This window comes from Apostichopus japonicus, chromosome 1 (assembly GCF_037975245.1).
Source record: "Apostichopus japonicus isolate 1M-3 chromosome 1, ASM3797524v1, whole genome shotgun sequence".
NCBI lineage: Eukaryota > Metazoa > Echinodermata > Holothuroidea > Aspidochirotida > Stichopodidae > Apostichopus > Apostichopus japonicus.
The window spans coordinates 7,567,776-7,586,972 of NC_092561.1; the positions used below are offsets into that span (position 1 = coordinate 7,567,776).

The 19,197-nt window shown below is 37.6% G+C and overlaps 1 protein-coding gene across 7 annotated transcripts in view; it reads left to right on the top strand.

The window, feature by feature from the left end:
• The window catches only part of LOC139966220 (uncharacterized), a 36,645-nt gene extending 20,878 nt beyond the window's left edge, over positions 1 to 15,767 (top strand). The window contains exons 1-10 of one of the 7 annotated variants that reach the window (XM_071969087.1): positions 4,399 to 4,729; positions 5,457 to 5,513; positions 7,192 to 7,299; positions 8,159 to 8,278; positions 9,773 to 9,826; positions 11,350 to 11,403; positions 12,132 to 12,182; positions 12,341 to 12,394; positions 13,113 to 13,209; positions 13,731 to 15,762. In XM_071969087.1, coding sequence (XP_071825188.1) covers positions 5,498 to 5,513; positions 7,192 to 7,299; positions 8,159 to 8,278; positions 9,773 to 9,826; positions 11,350 to 11,403; positions 12,132 to 12,182; positions 12,341 to 12,394; positions 13,113 to 13,209; positions 13,731 to 13,938 — 762 coding nt within the window. In that variant the 5' untranslated portion in view covers positions 4,399 to 4,729; positions 5,457 to 5,497 and the 3' untranslated portion in view covers positions 13,939 to 15,762. Of the gene's footprint in view, positions 1 to 4,397; positions 4,730 to 5,456; positions 5,514 to 7,191; positions 7,300 to 8,158; positions 8,279 to 9,772; positions 9,827 to 9,894; positions 9,949 to 11,349; positions 11,404 to 12,131; positions 12,183 to 12,340; positions 12,395 to 13,112; positions 13,210 to 13,730 lie in introns of those variants that run through there. The other 6 variants (XM_071969045.1, XM_071969055.1, XM_071969061.1 and 3 more) reach the window with 6 other exon arrangements.
• Positions 15,768 to 19,197: the final 3,430 nt, after the last annotated feature.

Genomic DNA, 19,197 nt, shown 5'->3' on the forward strand with positions numbered 1-19,197 from the left:
TATTCATGGAGCATAACCTGAAGCTATTGATATTTCTAACCTGAAGCCGGCGGTGAGGTGGCAGAACGGGAGAGTACACGTCTGCAGTACCTGAGGTCCCTGGTTCAAACCTCGGTGTCGACACTGACACCAATTTTCACCCCGCTCCTTTCTCGTGGTAGGAAAGTGGCTACACGTGGAAAGTGGTACTCACGTCCTTCGGAGGGGACGTTAAATTGCGGTCCCGGGAGCAGGACTACACACCCCTGCCTCGTTACTTCAGGGCACTATTCGAAAAGAGAAGGCGAGTTTCGCCGGTGTCCTTCCACGCACAAAAACTTGGAACCTCAATAATTTCCGACTAAGGATTTCCTTAGTCTGCTGAAGCACCTTCGGGTGGAAGCGTAATACGAGGTGTATCATATCATTATCCTGAAGCTACCAGTTGTCTGAAGATCGCAATAAAGCGTGAAACTCCTAGTTACAACTACTAGTGTTCCACTAGTCTCATCTAGTATCAACATATATTCCGCTCTTTCCAATGGACATAGAGCACTCTGCGCCAAGATAGACGCCAACCTACTCCATGTATATATATATATATATATATATATATATATATATATATATATATATATATATATATATATATATATTATAAGGATAGAATTTTACATACAATAGAATGTATAATATTATGTAAAACTGCAATTTTTTGTTGTCCAGTGCGGCGCATTAGCATAAGGGAATATGCAACACATATTCCCACGCGCACGTGTTCAGGTGGTCTGACGTCACTAGTAGGTCACAACCTATTACATTTCAGGACATTGTCCAATCGGTGTAAGTAAGTGTTAATTAATCCCTCATTTGTTCCATTAAGTAATTATTCAACTAATACGTAGTAATATGTACATCAACATCACGTGACTATACTCTCCTGACCAGTGGCGTAGGAAGGTACTTTTGTGTGGGGGGGGGGCTGAAGACTGATGGCCGGCCTGGGGGAGGGGTTTAAGGGGAGGGGGTTTCCCCCTCCCCCTTTGCAATTTTTTGCATTTCCAGGTGGCCTCAGATGCACTTTGGTGCAATATAGCACACTTCAACACCCACTCCAATTTGTAGACTTAATTTTGTATTTTCACCTGGCCTTAGATGCAATTTGGTGTCCAAATGAGATTTTTTTTCTCATTTGAAAATGAGAAAGGGGTTTTCTGACTTGCGAACCGGGGGGGCGGAATGATACTTCCGCCCCTCCACATTTTTCACTGGGGGCTGGCGCCCCCCAGCCCCCCCGGTTCCTACGCCCTTGCTCCTGACCAATGTGATCTTACCTGTACTCTATTAGTTAAATTGCAAACTCAGTCTTACTGGCAAAGTTTTTCACGTTTTTCGTATCGACCTAATGGTACTGAAATTGCTGCATTGCATGGGAATTTATGAACATTTTTAATATAACGACAAAAGAATCCTTTTACCAGGATCCCATTTTGGTTTCGGAGCACCCTAAGGGGTTGTTTGTCAAGTTTTACACGATGTTAGATTTGTTATTTGATGTATATTACGAAGTAAGGTACATTGAGTCAAATTTGCAGCGAATATTTCCATTTCATTACCTTTCAACTCAGTTTACTTTCATAACGTTCAAACCATGAACATATACAAGTTCTTCAAAGTTTAAAGAATGCCTTCCGCGTTTATTTTTTCACTTTCAGTACTTTTCGAGTAAATCATTGAAATAATAGTCTGGAATATATCGCATCATTTTTTTGTGTGCTGGAAATTTAACGAAAGGAAGAACTGAGACAATTAGTATGGTAATTACCCCAATGACGTCATATTCGGCAGAGGACCGAAGCCAGTGGCGGAGCGTCCATACAGTCAGAGGGGCGGATGCCCCCCCCCCTGACGGACTCAAATGGACTGCTGGCGCACTTTTCAGCTCTTTACCACATTTTACTTATTCGCGATTATTGACTTTTTTATTGCGCTCTCAAATACCTATTGACATTTGTCACAATTTGTTGGTGTAATTTTCTAACAAAATGGCGATGACACCTATTTATTCTTCGTTTATCTGCAAATTAGCAAGGCCCGGAAAGGGTCATTTCCGGCGATCTAGGAAGTATCTTTACTCAAAAAATTTCTGTACGCTCCGCGCCAACCTGTGGTGGCGCTCCGCTTAGATAGTGTCGCAAGCGCCCCTACCGACCATTCTCGCCCCCCTGACCAATACCCCTAGCTCCGCCACTGACCGAAATTGCATGATGTTATTCTCGTGTTGTATAATACAAACGTTATGTTTTAGAGTTAAAGAAAAGGGGCATCAAATCGCATATGAGTAAAATGCTAATTTAAAATATTATATTAATGAAATACCTTTTCGCTAAAGAGGAACATATTATGACATGACTTGACATCACGTTACATCTCATCATGTCATATCACATCACGTCACACTACATCACATCACATCAAATCTCATCACAAATCAAATCAAATCACATATCACATCACACCTAATCCCGTTACATCACATCACATGATATCACGCCACATCACATCACATCACATACCACAATACCACACATTACATCACAAATTATATCACACCTAATCCCATAAATCACATCACATGGTATCACGCAGCATCACATTACAGATCACATCAAATCTTATCACATCATATATCACATCACACCTAATCACGTTACATCACATCACACAATATCACACATTACATCACAAATTACATCACACCTAATCCCATAAATCACATGACATGATATCACGCAGCATCACATTACACAACATCACATCACATCTTATCGCATCATATATCACATCACGTTACATCACACGACACCACACCCATCGTATCATATCAAAGGAAACGACGTAAATATTTCAATCGACCGTAATACTGGTATTGCACCCGATACTCGTAGCTAGTACAGTAACTACTGTTTATGTTCCACAACCGTGCATCAGTAAATATACTGCGATGTGTTCGCAACACGGTAACATGTGTTACAGTTGGCGCAGTAATTACTGGAAAGCTGTTACACGTTGAAATACGAGTCCGACAGGTGAAAATTTTCAGTAATTTAAAAAAATATATATGTATATTTTTAAATTTTTAAATTTTGCAGTAAGTAAAAACTTGCAGTAATTATTTTGCCACCTGTAACACATGTTACCGTGTTACGAACACAGTGCAGTAGTTACTGATGCACGGTTGTGGAACATGAACAGTAGTTACTGTACTAGCTATGAGTATTGGCTTGGTAATTAGGAATAATAAATGTTTTTGGTGACGCGAGCACCCAATGTGAGGGCAGAAGAAAAGTTAGTGACTGAAACATCTAATTTAAATAGTAAACAGTTCAAATATTTGTAACGAAGCTTAAAAAGAGGTTCGTTTCGAAATGTTACAGATATTTTGTGAAATTAGTGAATAATCTTATTAGATCGAAATACTTCTTTATAATCAGCAATATTCAGTACTAAAGTGCTTCCATTGCCATACAGCAAATGTTTCGTTTGTTGCATAGCTATTTTGGATAAATTTCATATAAATGACAACGTGTTGGTTAAAGATGTTGGTTAAGGCATGGATATATGATGTCAATTGAAGACGTTTTCCAGGTCTCGCACCCGGGAATCGCACCCGGTCATCAGCCTCTATATGTAGGGAGCTATGGACACTAATGTGATATCCAGATAAGGAAGGCGGTAATTTCCCAACAGTCCACGGTCCTTTATATGACAACACTAGTTCACTTTGTGTCGTGTTTAGTTATGATATCGTGACCTATATACAATATGTGCCAAACCAGGAAAGCATTTGTAGTTCTATGTTCCTGTCTAGAGATACAAAAATAAGAAATATCACAGAATCGAGAAAATTAAATGATCGGGGAAAGAAATTTAATAACATGATTTTGAAAGATGAAAGAATTTGGAATTTGAGACACGAGATTATACTAATAATTAATATTATATATATTTTATATTGATTATTATTATATATATATATATATATATTTATATGTATATATAAATATATATATATATATGTATATATATAAACATATATATATACATATATATATATATATATATGTATATATATTTTTTCATGTATATATATTTTTTCATTTTCATATATATATATATATATATATATATATATATATATATATATATATATATATATATATATACATACATGTGGGGTGTGTTTTTGAAAGTAAAAAACGGTAATTGAGCAATTAATATGCGATAATAGAGTCAAGCCATTCTCATTATTTTATAATCACATGCAGATATCAAACCACAGTTATTATTATGAAGTATGGCTAAACTGAGTGAAAGGGTATGACTGTTCCGTTTGTGTTAGAAGAGGTTTCGAAGTACTTCCTGTTCTGTTTCTGTTTCTGTTTCACCCAGCTCATTATTTAAGCCGCTGTTTCTGAACAATATAGTATATAAGTTGTATATAGGTGTTGTTGGTGCATATCGGATGTAAAGACGTATTGAGTAGTACCATGAGGCTATGGACAACCCAAACATTGTTACAGTGGAGTTTGATTATTACAACATTGCTGAGCCAAACGATGCGACGATCTGGGATTGTCCAAGGTAGGTACAGATTACTGAGTATGTCCACAGCGTTATAAGACGCCGTGCAGCTATATAGCATCGTCGGAGTAGCCTACTATGACGTAACTTTGGACTTGGTGAAAAGGTACAAAAATTCTTACTTAGCAAGTCTAGAATAGTAACTATTTCCCTCGCTGTATGTGCGATTTCATAGATGCGCTTATCGATAGATGACATTTATCCTTCAATCAATCAATCAATCAATCAATCAATAAAAGGCTCTGAAACACACAAGTATGATACTCGTTCTGAAGCACCTAGGCTTCTCCTTCCTTGTATGTTTCGTTTTAAGTATTCTTTATAAATTCTGGCAGTGTATTCTATATTTCTTGTAGCATAGAAAGTAAAATGGAGATTTTAGACTGTTACTACTCTTCTTATCTTATGGAGGGGGTGGGTGAATTTTGAGTAATTTTCCGCAACAATATTAATAGTCAAGTTAAGCCTAATATGATCAAATTTTACATCATGTAAAGACGAGTGATAGAGAGACACTTTCCATTAAACCCGAAAGATTTGAAATATGTTGATACTAATAGGTTTCATTAATTTCCTTCCTCTTTCCTGCTTTGGTTTACATGTAACTCCATAATTGATGATGCAGGGAATCCGAAAGTTCATTGAGTGTCATTGATATATTGAACATGAACTAAAACAAATAGTTCCTGTTAAAGTTGTTGAAAATTTAGCATATTTTCTGATTGTCTCCATAAAACTACAGTTGTGAAGTATATATTCGAGGAAGTATGAGCACACATTTGTAATTTTGTTTTGACACTAAATGTAGTCTACTTGCTTCTCATTTTCTTTAGCCAAAAGAAGAACGAGCAGCTGTGAAACCACAGGCACTGACATGGGCGGTAGTAGCGGTAAGTACCGATGACCATAAGGTTGAGTAATACTTACAATGTTATGTGAAATTCATCCCCACCTCCAGCTAGATAAGTTTCACGAATATTACTGCATATCGAGGTCCGGTCTAAAAACTACCATCATCATTGACCTATATATGTGATAGAGAACACTGTCATCAACAACTGCCCCCTGCCCCTCCCCTCCTCATCCAACCCTCCAGCTAAGAGAAACACACCCGACCACCATGATTGATCTATGTGATAGAGATCACTGTCATCAACAACTACCCCCTCCCCCTCCTCACCCCACCCTCCAGCCAAGAGACACACCCCAGATAGAGATCACTGTGATGATCACCTCCTCCAAACAGCTATATGAAAGAGAAAAAATCGTATTCCCTTTGGGAAATATCACATGTTTAATCTTCCCTCACACACAAGACTAAAGACTTGAATAAGCCTAAATGTGACAATATGGGGTAAATTGTGTTTCAATTTATTATATTATTCTTTTAAGTTCTATTATACAATTTTTTCTTTCTTTAATGGAGTTGCTGCCTCTAATATATTGAAGCTGTTTATATGTCGTATTTGATGGCATTAGTTTTAGCGTTGACACTGTTCACATTTTGTACCATGAAAATGTGACAAGAAAAACAAGTACAGGTTAAAGGTTTCATATGCTAGTGACGATTGCCATCATGGATTTATAAAGGACAAACCCCAGACCTTTAGATTTGGATACATCCCAAAACGGAGCTAGATTTTTCTAAGCCGTTTGTACATGAGTTGGTCATCACCCAAGGTCTTTGTCATGTTAACTGGAGAGGATGGTTGGGTTTGTGTCTTATTAAACTATAACTCGTGTTTCCGTATGCCTTTTCAAGTAAATATAGGGTGAAGGGAGGTGGGGTGGTGGTTGGTGGTGGTGGTGGTGGGGGCTGTTGTTGGTCATAAGTTAACTTTCAGGTGCTATCTGGGCATTGCATTATCCATAATGACAATGATTAAAAGAAGAAACGATGCAGATGCAGATGAATGTTGGATAATAGTTCCTCTTCGGAAATTGCAAGGATGACATTGGGAAGAACATTAGTATTGATATGTTTTAGTACAAGACAAAATAAAAGCAGTTTGAGTGTCATTCATGTTCCTACAGCTATTTTAAAGATATTCATTTTTAAAATATATGGCCCAATCTCGAGACTGCTCCTTTAAGGCAAACTTTATGATGACGAAGGCTCCTCAGTGCATTCCTTAATTTTTCATGTTAACCGATCACGTTTTTAGCAACTCTAATAATTCAACCAAAACATGTTCTTTTAACTTCAAATAAAACATAACAATGCATGGTGTGGATGGTATTCTACAACTGTCTATTTGTTCCTGTTAAGTTTGTATCACATTGTGACATGTCACTTGAGGACATTAAAGTCTTAAAGCTCCATTAAGCAGTCAATCTCGATGGTCTATAAAACTCTTACTATCAGTACTATTTTGTAGTTAACAATCAAACCATCACGATGATGTACTTTTGTTGCCAAAATTTGGGTATATTCGGAGAGATGAATAAATCAAATCAAATCAAACCAAACCAAACCAAACCAAATGTGTTCCCGTTCTTTGTTATTGTGTTGCTCAAGACTTAAACATAAGTCGGACCCACTCTTTCTTCCGTCTGCTTTTATTGCAGGTTCTTGTGATGGTCGTTGTTTCGATAGATATGATGAAAACCGCAACTGTCAATGCGATTACCAGTGTATTAAATGTGGAAACTGCTGCGGAGATTATAAAGACTGTAGTAAGTGTTCGATACAGTTTAGAAATGTATGCGATGTGTTTAAGTACACGTGATATTAATTGTTGCAGGCACTACAGTCATAACAAGCACTACACCCTACATTACACCCCGTCCTGGTGCCCTTCCCTCGCACACTTAAGTCGCGTTTTAGCCACACTTACATTCGAAACCATTCGGTCGAGTTATATTCACTCTTAGCTGCAGGGCACTATAATCAACAAGTTAATTCCACTATAAAGCACATACACCACCTCCCCCCCCCACCCCCGTCATCGAACTCACACATTAATATATATATATATATATATATATATATATATATATATATATATGCCCTGATTGACAGTTATTCAAAGCCATTTTATACGCATTCACACACCAGTAGAATCACTGTGGTCGAGTGGTACGGACTGTGACACAATGGTTCGTGGTTCGATTCCTACCTTCGCCTGATGAGCCTCAAAGGATGAAAACGGTCGTGGAGTGGCATTTTTCTGATGTGTTGATCTCTGTCATACCACTTATGAACCGATTGCTTTTTACGATATTAACATTAATTAGGTGCGCCCTGACAATTTGTAACGTGACGGATCAGTGCTCTGCCTTAATTGGCTTTGGTTCAATCAGTCGGCCGAAGTAAGCAGCATTAGTGCATTAGTCCTATTTCACCTTTCAACTATGACAATCAACAATTGCTTAGACCTGTGTGGGTGACATATTTTGCCTTACTCAAGAGATCAACCAACTAAAGCTATATACATCTTTTTACTCTCTTTCTCGTTTCTTATGTTTATATTTCGCATTGATGAGGTTATGTTTTATTTTAAAGTGTTCAGTTGGAATATCTTCCTTTCTGTAGATAAGCTAGCATCGTGTGCCACGAGATGCGGTGCTCCGTACAATTCATCCGCTGACTGCCATTGTAACAACCTCTGTGAAGAATTCCAGAACTGTTGCTCTGATTACGCTGAGCACTGCAGTAAGTCACTTTAAAAGGAGACACACACCCACTTTGTGCTTTTGTGGCAAAACAAATAAATAAATAAATAAAATAATCATCACCATTGGTCTATGTGATAGAGATGCCTATCATGAACCCCCCCCCCCTCCCCCTCCTCATCTCACCCTCCAGCCAGGAAACCCAAATATCATCATTGATCTATGTGATAAAGATGACTCTCATAAACACTTCCCACTCCCCCCTCCTCATCCCACCCTCCAGCCAGGAAACCAAAATATAATCATTAATCTACGTGATAGAGATGACTGTCATGAACAACCCCCTCCTCATCCCACCCTCCAGCCTGGAAACCCAAATATCATCATTGATATATGACATAGAGATGACTGTCATGAGCAACTTATCCTAAAAACATCTAAGAAAAATATCTTTTTCCATTCCGGAGATATCACAAAATGTTTTAATGTTTTAAAAACACACGCGAATAGAGTTCTGATCAGGTCTAAACAAGAAATCATCGATCCACATTTGTTTCAATGCGTTTTGGTTTTACTTTTTCATGTTTTTTATTTTGATAGAGATGGGTTTTACACATGCTGAATGTTCACTTATGAAGCTCTTAATATGACCTATATGTTGGCATTGATATCAATGTTAACACTGTTAACATTCTACCTTGAAAACAAGTAGAAAGTAAAATGTTTCGGATCCTACTGGCGTTATAAATCACAGATTTCTAAAATGACGGCTGCCAGACACGACTTTTAAACCAGGACATCTCCCAAACGGAACAAGTTTTTTTCGTAGCTGACGTAAGAGTGGGACGGGACAGGAGAGGGGGGGGGGCTTATTCTTCACAAAGACCACTATCATAAAATTTTAAGTCAATGGTTTAAAGTTTAAAGTTGAAGGACTTGCAATATTTTGGGCCTAAAATAATCCATTCGAACACAATAATAAAATATGACGTCATCCAACAGCACCCAAGTACATTTTCGGGGAAGAGCTGATTATTCACTTATATTGGATATAAACACCTTTGCTCGGTATCTATCGTTGATATAAGTGCTAATGAGTTGTGTAGCCAATCTTACATATTGTTGTTACATCGCACAGTTTACTAAGATTCATGACGGCTTAATTTGTTGGACGTTTTACATGTCTGCAGAAAGGGCTGGGATTATTTTGTCTTGAAAAATAGTGAGAGACTTTAATAGCTAAATCAAGTGTAAAGTCCAAGTTGTCAATTGCCATATTTCCTAGAACCTTTTGTGTGTGTTTGCGTGCACGTGTGTGTGCGTGCGTGTATGTGTGCCTATAGAGGCCATTTTTCTTCTAAACCAGCCTCCTCCCCTCGTCGTTGTTACTTCTATAGATCTATATAAAAATGCTTTTTACTTGAAATGATGGTAATACTTATTTATCACAATAAATATGTTTCATTTCATTGGCTGGTTCATGTAAGATTTCGATCTCATTACAAAGTAGTGTACTGTATCCTTTGCTTGTCAGAACCTCCAACCAGTAGTACTGAAGTACCAACTTTGACCACTGAAGCGAATGGAGGTAAGTAGTTCTTGTGCTAGTTTGATAAAGGTGTTTGCTCTTTAAAGGTGTTTGCCTTTGCTTGTTAGAACCTCCAACCAGTAGTACTGAAGTACCAACTTTGACCACTGAAGCGAATGAAGGTAAGTAGTTCTTGTGCTAGTTTGATAAAGGTGTTTGCTTAGTGAATGCCGCTGACATTACATAACCTGTCCCAGAGACAATCCCTCCAGTCTGCTGCAGTTTTATACTTCGCCCAATTACAAGTTACCTCACAGGTAACTTGTTTAACCCCTGGATGGAGAGAGGCAATTGAGATAAAGCATCTTGCCCAAGGACTCAACGTAATGAACTTTGGCAGGAATCGAGCCAGCAATCATTGGATCACAAGTCCGACGCCTTAGCCAATTGGCCACCACGCTAGGTAAACGCAGGTGTATCTCATATCTTTATATACTATTGACCCAAGTGGAGATGAAGTGTTTCTATTAAAGATGAGAATAAAGTTCCATACGAATAGAGTTCTGATCAGGTCTAAACAAGAAATCATCGATCCACATTTGTTTCAATGCGTTTTGGTTTTACTTTTTCATGTTTTTTATTTTGATAGAGATGGGTTTTACACATGCTGAATGTTCACTTATGAAGCTCTTAATATGACCTATATGTTGGCATTGATATCAATGTTAACACTGTTAACATTCTACCTTGAAAACAAGTAGAAAGTAAAATGTTTCGGATCCTACTGGCGTTATAAATCACAGATTTCTAAAATGACGGCTGCCAGACACGACTTTTAAACCAGGACATCTCCCAAACGGAACAAGTTTTTTTCGTAGCTGACGTAAGAGTGGGACGGGACAGGAGAGGGGGGGGGGCTTATTCTTCACAAAGACCACTATCATAAAATTTTAAGTCAATGGTTTAAAGTTTAAAGTTGAAGGACTTGCAATATTTTGGGCCTAAAATAATCCATTCGAACACAATAATAAAATATGACGTCATCCAACAGCACCCAAGTACATTTTCGGGGAAGAGCTGATTATTCACTTATATTGGATATAAACACCTTTGCTCGGTATCTATCGTTGATATAAGTGCTAATGAGTTGTGTAGCCAATCTTACATATTGTTGTTACATCGCACAGTTTACTAAGATTCATGACGGCTTAATTTGTTGGACGTTTTACATGTCTGCAGAAAGGGCTGGGATTATTTTGTCTTGAAAAATAGTGAGAGACTTTAATAGCTAAATCAAGTGTAAAGTCCAAGTTGTCAATTGCCATATTTCCTAGAACCTTTTGTGTGTGTTTGCGTGCACGTGTGTGTGCGTGCGTGTATGTGTGCCTATAGAGGCCATTTTTCTTCTAAACCAGCCTCCTCCCCTCGTCGTTGTTACTTCTATAGATCTATATAAAAATGCTTTTTACTTGAAATGATGGTAATACTTATTTATCACAATAAATATGTTTCATTTCATTGGCTGGTTCATGTAAGATTTCGATCTCATTACAAACTAGTGTACTGTATCCTTTGCTTGTCAGAACCTCCAACCAGTAGTACTGAAGTACCAACTTTGACCACTGAAGCGAATGGAGGTAAGTAGTTCTTGTGCTAGTTTGATAAAGGTGTTTGCTCTTTAAAGGTGTTTGCCTTTGCTTGTTAGAACCTCCAACCAGTAGTACTGAAGTACCAACTTTGACTACTGAAGCGAATAGAGGTAATTAGTTCTTGTGCTAGTTTGATAAAAGTGTTTTCTTAGTGAATGCCGCTGACATTACATAACCTGTCCCAGAGACAATCCCTCCAGTCTGCTGCAGTTTTATACTGCTCCCAATTACAAGTTACCTCACAGGTAACATGTTTAACCCCTGGATGGAAAGAGGCAATTGAGATCAAGCATCTTGCCCAAGGACACAATGTATTGAACTTAGGCAGGAATTGAACCAGCAATCCTTGGATCACAAGTCCGACGCCTTAGCCAATTGGCCACCACGCTAGGTAAACGCAGGTGTAATTCATATCTCTATATTATATTGACCCAAGTGGAGATGTAGTCTTTCTATTAAAGATGACAATTAAGTTCCATACGATGCATCCACTTGACTAAAAGTGTCAATCATTGAGTTAAGTATAACTCGTTCTTTACTTTCTACGGCTGATAAGGAAACCTTCAGAGAATATGTTTGAGTGTGGATGTGTATGTGTTCCTGAAGAGGACATTTGCCTTCTATTTATCACAATAAAACAGTTTCATGTCATTGGCTGGTTTATGTAAGATTTCGATCTCATGAAAGCTTAGTGTACTGTTTACTTTGCTTGTCAGAATCTTCAACCAGTGCTACTGCAGTAACAACTTTGACCTCTAAATATGGAGGTAAGTATAGTTCTTGGGCTAGTCTGATAAATGTGTTTGCTTCTGGAGATGACATTTGACTTCTATTTATCACAATAAATATGTTTCATGTCATTGGCTGGTTCATGTAAGATTTCGATCTCATTACAAATTAGTGTAATGTTTACTTTGCTTGTCAGAATCTCCAACCAGTGCTACTGCAGTAACAACTTTGACCTCTAAACCGTATGGAGGTAAGTATAGTTCTTGGGCTAGTCTGATAAACGTGTTTGCTTAATATATGCCGCTGATGTCTATGTTGGTACACAATATAGCATTTGCATCTCAAAATCACGTGACCTGAAGATTTCCTCAATTTTGCCTAGGCATTCGTTCCATCTTGATGTTTGCAGCTAAGGTCATTGTATCATTAACTCGACAACCACCAGAATGAGCTGCTCTATAGCAAAAAATGGCCAAGATTTTGAGTTAGAAATCAATAAGTTAACATATTATGAGAGTAAAGTCTTTAATTGTTTGGTGTAGGTTCTGGGATACATCAGTGGAGGAACCATCATGCTTTGAAGACCTCAAACAAGCGAACAATCTGATGGACTTGTCCTAGTTGAACGTCTGTGGACATGACTTAAGTTACATTGTATGAAAGATATTTGACATAATCTTTTGACTCTGAGGAGTAGAAAAGAGAAAGAAAAAGCCAGAGAGAGAGAGAGAGGTCACAGAATGAAGATTTAAGTGATCAAACCGAGATACCGTCTACTTTTTCGGCTCAATGGAATCTTAACTAGAAAGTAATTGATAACTGGATAAGAAATTTTGAACATTTTCACCGTCCAAACAACTGTTTTCTTCATACTTTGAAACACATTCAAAAAGTCATATTTGTTAGCAATTTCTTATAATTTGAAATGATCATGACCTTTGACCCCTACGGTTGCCTTATATTTTCAGATTCAGGACTTATAGTCGTGGTCATCCTTGTAATATGTTTGGTAATCACATCAGCGATTGCGGCTGCAGTGTTCATCTTAGTAAGAAAGAGAAGGACGTAAGTATGACCAGTAGGTATATATATAGGTAGGTATATATATAGGTAGGTATATATATATAGGTAGGTATATATATAGGTAGGTATATATATATAGGTAGGTATATATATATATATATATATATATATATATTTATATGTATATATATATAAGAAAAAGTCGCCCAGGATGGAACCTGGGTACGAAAACCAAACTACCGAACGACTGATCCGCTTCCAACCCCTGTCCCCTTGCATCGGGACTGTGACTGTGCGATTATCGTCGGGTGTGCATCACCATTCCCCTCGAAAGGGAACAGATACTACACACGATCTTAGCCAAGAAGCGATATATATATATGAGTTTATTGGGTTGCCGCATTCACCATAGCATATGCTTTTGAAAATAAGATGCAATGCTGAACACGTATCACGTCAATTTGGTACCGCGGTGGTTAAGAAATTGCTCGTCCATACATATAAGTATACTTTTGGTGTTCTATGTCACTTTGGTAACAAGATATCTATTTGTTTCTTGTTAGAAATCCAACGACGACTGAAAACGGAAGTAACGCACATGGTAGTGGCCCTACTAATGTCATATCCGGCAAGGGGCCGGAGGAACAGGGCAGTGTTTACTACTCTTCAGTAAAAGAAAGTGAATATGCAAATCAAGAAGAAGGAGTTGATAGTACCATTGTATATCACATTTACGAAAAACAAATATTTCAAGATATTGTCACGACATAAAATCATGAAATAATTTCTAGCTTGTGCCAAGGATTTGAAAATTAAGAATACGTATAATAAGAATATATATATATATATATATATATATATATATATATATATATACACTCTAAAAACTGAAGTGCTAATTTAGTAGCTCCAACACGGTGCTAGTCATCAATTAGCACTTTAAGAGCTAGCATCTAAACCTTCAAGTGTTAAATAACTTGCACCATACCAAAGTGCTATCGGTGTAAGTAATCCATCAATTATAGAAGTCCGTGACAATTAATCCCTCATTTGTTCCATTAAGTAATTATTCAACTAATATGTAGTAATATGCACATTAACATCACGTGACTATACTCACCTGACTAATGTGAACTAACCGTACTATATTTATCGGTTAAATTGGAAACTCAGTCTTACTGACAAAGTTTTCACGTTTTTCGTTTCGACCTTATGGTTCTGAAATTGCTGCAGTGCATGGGAATTTATGAACATTTTTAATATAACAACAAAAGAATTCTTTTACCAGGATCCCATTTTGGTTTCGGAGCACCCTAATGGGTTGTTTGTCAAGTTTTATACGATGTTAGATTTGTTATTTGATGTATATAAGGAAGTAAGGTACATTGAGTCAAATTTGCAGCGAATATTTCCATTTCATTACCTTTCTACTCACTTTACTTTCATAACGTTCAAACCATGAAAATATACAAGTTCTTCGAAGTTTAAATTAAAGAATGCCTTCCGCGTTTATTTTTTCACTTTCAGTACTTTTCGAGTAAATCATTGAAATAATAGTCTGGAATATATCGAATCATTTTTTTGTGTGCTAGAAATTTAACGAAAGGAAGAACTGAGACAATTAGTATGGTAATTACCCCAATGACGTCATATTCGGCAGAGGACCGAAGCCAGTGGCGGAGCGTCCATACAGTCAGAGGGGCGGATGCCCCCCCCCCCCCATGACGGACTCAAATGGACTGCTGGCGCACTTTTCAGCTTTTTACCACTTTTTACTTATTCGCGATTATTGACTTTCTTATTGCGCTCTCAATACCTATTGACATTTGTCACAATTTGTTGGTGTAATTTTCTAACAAAATGGCGATGACACCTATTTATTCTTCGTTTATCTGCAAATTAGCAAGGCCCGGAAAGGGTCATTTCCGGCGATCTAGGATGTATCTTTACTCAAAACATTTTCTGTACCCTCCGCGCCAACCTGTGGTGGCGCTCCGCTTAGATAGTGTCGCAAGCGCCCCTACCCACCATTCTCGCCCCCCTGACCAATACCCCTAGCTCCGCCACTGACCGAAGCTGCATGATGTTATTCTCGTGTTGTAGAATACAAACGTTATGTTTTAGAGTTAAAGAAAAGAGGCATCAAATCGCATATGAGTAAAATGCTAATTTTAAAAATATTATATTTATGAAATACCTTTTCGCTAAAGAGGAACATATTATGACATGACTTGACATCACGTTACATCTCATCATGTTATATCACATGATATCACGCCACATCACATCACATCACACAATGCCACACATTCATCACAAATTACATCACACCTAATACCACTGTCACATCTCATGATATCACGCCACTTCACATCACATCACACAATGCCACATATTTCATCACAAATTACATCACACCTAATACCACAATCACATCTCATGATATCACGCCACTGCACATCACATCACACAATGCCACACATTTCATCACAAATTACATCACACCTAATACCATACATACATCACATCCCATGATATCACGCAGCATCACATAACACAACATCACATCACACAATATCACACATTACATCACAAATTACATCACACCAAATCCCATAAATCCCATGATATGTTATCACATTACACAACATTAAATCACACATCACATCTTATTACATCATATATCACATCACGTTACATCACACGACACCACGCCCATCGTATCATATCAAAGAAAACGACGTAAATATTTCCATCGACGTAATACTGGTATTTAGGAATAAAAAATGTTTTTGGTGACCAAAAAAAGTGCACCCAACGTGAGGGCAGAAGAAAAGTCAGTGAGCGAAACATCGAATTTAATAATAAACAGTTTAACTATTTGTAACGAGGCTTAAAGAGGTTCGTTTCGAAATGTTACAGATATTTTGTGGAATTAGTGAATAATCTTATTAGATCGAAATACTTCTTTCATAATCATCAATATTCGTTTCTAAAGTGTTTCATTGCCATACAGCAAAATGTTTCGTTTGTTGCATAGCTATTTTGGATAAATTTCATCTAAATTACCACGAATTGGTTAAAGATGTTGGTAAAGGCATGAATATATGATGTAAATCGACTTTTTCCGACGTTTTCCAGGTATCGCACCCGGGAATCGCACCCGGTCATCAGCCTCTATATCAGGGTTGTCCAACCTTTTGCAGAGGAGGGCCACGTGGTATGATTATGATGAAGGAGGGGGCCGCATGAACCCTACGCTCGATTTTTCGATTTTTTGCCCGAAGCCCAAAGGCAACAAAATGTGAGCACTGCGCGCGGAGCGCACTGATTTATTTCCCTTCCTGATAAATCAGATGAATAAAGTTCAGCCCCCCCCCCCCCCTCCGCTAAGAGAGTGTCACACAAACTGACCTGTATGCAGTTTTTTGGACCCAGAAGGTTCGAATGATTGATTATATAGCTTCAAATTGTTACCAATAAATCTGCTCACTAAAATGTCGCACTGTAGAGCATCTCTGGCGGGCCGGACGCAACCCTGCGGCGGGCCGGACTGTGGCCCGCGGGCCGTAGGTTGGACAACCCTGCTCGATATGTAGGGAGCAATGGACACTAATGTGATATCCGCCAGTTAAGGAAGAACGTGATTTCCCAACAGTCCACGGTCCTCTATATGACAACAATAGTTCAATTTGTGCCGTGTTTTGTTATGATATCGTGACCAATATACGATATGTACCAAACCCCGAAAGCATTTGTAGTTCTCTGTTCCGATCTAGAGATACATACATAAGAAATATCACAGAATCGAGAAAATTAAAACGATCGGTGAAAAAAATATGAATAACATGATTTTGAAAGATGAAAGAATTTGGAAATTTGCTAGAACTGCATTCAACTCCTTTAAGCTAGCTAACTTCAAAACAGGTTGCGCGAGACACGAGATTATATGACGCAATATTTGCTCGAACGTGACTTACCGAGAAGTCAAATAATACGACGGAGTCATGAATATTCAACAGATACATCTCTTTTTATTTTGCTATATATAGTCATGCTTTAACACATCTCAGTTTGGTTTCTTCTTTTGATAATTTTTCATCATGGCGACAGATTTCTTTTGCTGGAGTCTCAGTAATCAACATCTGTATTTAAGAAAGTGATCGATTTAGAGCTACTAAGGTGTAATATAGTGAGTTTGATTCTTTTCTCTTCCTTTTTTTCCTTATTATTATTATCATTAAATGTCTTTCAAATCAAGACTCCTTTCTTTTTTTACGTCATCAACCATCCTCCCCTCAATTGACCACAGAGTTGTCATGTACAATATCTGACGTCACACCATATTTGACAAGCTTTTAGTAATAGTTAACCGACTCTATTAGCAAGTTAGAAGTTCTTTTTTTCTCTCAAACATTCATGATACGGACAATCAATTTCGTCGACGCCAGCTCGTATACAATGGAATTGTCACGGCACCCATTGTGTTTTTCTCCGTGTAGAAGTGAAAAGAAAACGGTTATAAAGTAATGAGGCAAGAAAAAAAAAGAGAAAATAAATGAATATATGCAAAGCCAATCAAGAGACCATATGATGGAATAAAAATGCTAATTTTGTTTACACAAGTGTAAAAACAATAGCTACCAAGTTAATATTTAAAAGTGGTTGAAGATTCTCTCTCCAAACAATTACTATTTTGTTTTTATTGAGGATCCCTCATCGAATTTAGTTTCACTGCTTGGATATAAGGTAAGACCATTTTTTATATAAATATATATTTTTTATTATTATTAGATTATCTTAGCATATTTAAATGTAAGTGAAACATTGTTACTAGAAAATGTTTCTAGAAATATTTCAAAACGGTCAGATCATTCGAAGAAAATTCTGCCCATTAACGTTTACTATTTTTTTATTTATTTTTTATTACAAAATAACGTCAATTAAAGTTTGGGGTGGGCGGGGGGGGGGTGCAGGCCACTGACTAGATGGGCCCTCTTCATAGGGTAGATTTACCTCTTGTGAATAGCACACGGACGTAATGTGTTTTGTTGCCCATTTGAGAGGTTATCAGCAATTGTCTAATTATTCCATCCATTTACTGTCCCACGTGACCCTTGAATTGCGACTGGTGTAAATTTATGATTACCTTTCGAAATGTATGGAGCATTACTGAACACATGGGTTGCGGAAGAGCTTTACGTCTCACGGTGGGGGTGAGGGGGTGAGAGGGTGAAGAGTTACAGGATGATGGAATGAGGGGGTGAGGGGTAAGGGGTGAGGGATAGGGAAGTGGGAAAGGACACAATCTTCGAGGTCTATAGCGGGACATTTGACATTCATTTGGGTACACAAGTTTACCTCAAAGCTCTCCAAGAAAATAAATCCTCCGTACATTTCCGTGCTAAAACTTCCAGTTTTTGCCCATTTTCAACAAAAATAAAACACTTTCTAAATCCTTTTTTAATTTGTTCAACAGCAGGGCACTCTTAATTAACAAAATAGAAATTACTTAATGGATTAGCTACTTTTCATGACGCCCCCTCCCCCTCCCCCCAATAAAAACCCCAAAATAATGAGAAGGGGTAGTTCTGTGATTTCCACAAACTGGGCAGTTGGGGTGTCGTTCTCCCTAAGGGGCTCCGTTGCCCCTGGCTATAAATATATAAAGTTACAATTTATCAAATTAAGGCACACTCCGAGACTTTTAATATAGGGGAAGAGTCCTAAATGTGATAAACTAATTATTCAATTCGGATCTAATAGGGGGAGAAACGTATTGACTAAGTATTGATTTTGAAACAACTTCACAATTCATTTATATCGTAATGTGATGAAACTCCCGGCCGACGAATTCTATGAATCAAGTTGATGCATTTATTTAGTCATTTTTGTCCATTTTCTTTCCTTTTTTCTTCATTTTTTTGTAATGAGATTTCTGTTTTGAAGTTTTTTGACGATAGTCCGCGATATACAAGTAATTTTGAAAACGCCTTGTTGCAAACAAATAATGCTCTTAATATATTCATT